Genomic DNA, 1,066 nt, shown 5'->3' on the forward strand with positions numbered 1-1,066 from the left:
CGTTAGAGATTGAACTAACAGATTCTGCAGAGTGGGAGAATAGAGATAGAATGAAGCAGAATGATGAAAAAGGGGAGAGAAATGCAGGACCTAAACCTTAACTTCATGCATAATAAACAGATTTTTAAGGTTTCTTTTAATTTCCCAAATTTTCTCTCTGATATTGTCCTTTTTTTAATTGCTTTAAAATACTTAGATATGATTAATATGATGAACTGCTCTATAAAGGATTAAAAAAAGAAGAGCAAGAGAATAAAATTATAGTTGAAACTTAGCCCACTGGTGCTCTAATATTTTCAGAAGACATTGAGGACCCCTGTGTGTTGAGGGCCCCTTGGTGCCTGTGGGCACCACGTTAGTGACCCCTGAACTCATCTAACACCTGGGTAGACAAAAAAATAAAAAATATGAAAACACCATCTCCCTCTTCATGTTTACTATAATGCTAGAATTTTTTTTTTACACTTTTACAAACACCTTTTTTCAAAGAATATTTTATTTTTAAAAAAGTGAAAGCAGTTTCGGTTTGTTCTTCCCTAGTGCTAACGGGTTCTTCTCTTGGGTCCAACAGATATGGCAACCATTCCTCAGGATAGCAGAGTCTCCATGGGTCTCAACGGAGACCTCTATTTCTCAAATGTTTTAGTTGAAGATGGACAAACAGACTACTGCTGCAACGCTCGCTTCCCCTTCACACAAACCATCCAGCAGAAGAACCCCTTCAACCTCCGGGTTCAAACCAGTAAGTGTGAAAACAAAAGCACCACCTGCTCTGCTTTAGGATCTAATTTTGGACCAATACAAGTTCTGTCTGTGATGCTCCGTCAATCAGCTGATTATCTCTGACCAAACAGCAGAGGCAGCGTTATTTTTCTCATGTAAATTGGAAACCAGCTGGCTGCTCTGTCAGCCGTTTTTCTACAGTTGGATCTGAAGTTAGGAGGAGCATCTCTGAAGAGCTGAGACAGAGGCAGTTCCTGTTGGAAGACTTTTCGGGATCTAGTTGGCAGATCCCTTCCCCTCTAAGAGAGTGCAGTGCTGCCATTGGCCTGTAGGGGGTCTAAAC

The 1,066-nt window shown here is 40.5% G+C and overlaps 1 protein-coding gene across 1 annotated transcript in view; it reads left to right on the forward strand.

Annotated features, from left to right (window-relative positions):
* LOC107101175 (neurofascin-like) overlaps nucleotides 1-1,066 on the forward strand; it is a 129,125-nt gene that overhangs the window by 47,851 nt on the left and 80,208 nt on the right. Inside the window, exon 8 of the mRNA XM_015399976.1 lies at nucleotides 572-742. Within this exon, the coding sequence (XP_015255462.1) occupies nucleotides 572-742 (171 nt within the window). The remainder of the gene's footprint in view (nucleotides 1-571; nucleotides 743-1,066) is intronic.

Source organism: Cyprinodon variegatus, unplaced genomic scaffold (assembly GCF_000732505.1).
Source record: "Cyprinodon variegatus isolate N-32 unplaced genomic scaffold, C_variegatus-1.0 Scaffold1063, whole genome shotgun sequence".
NCBI lineage: Eukaryota > Metazoa > Chordata > Actinopteri > Cyprinodontiformes > Cyprinodontidae > Cyprinodon > Cyprinodon variegatus.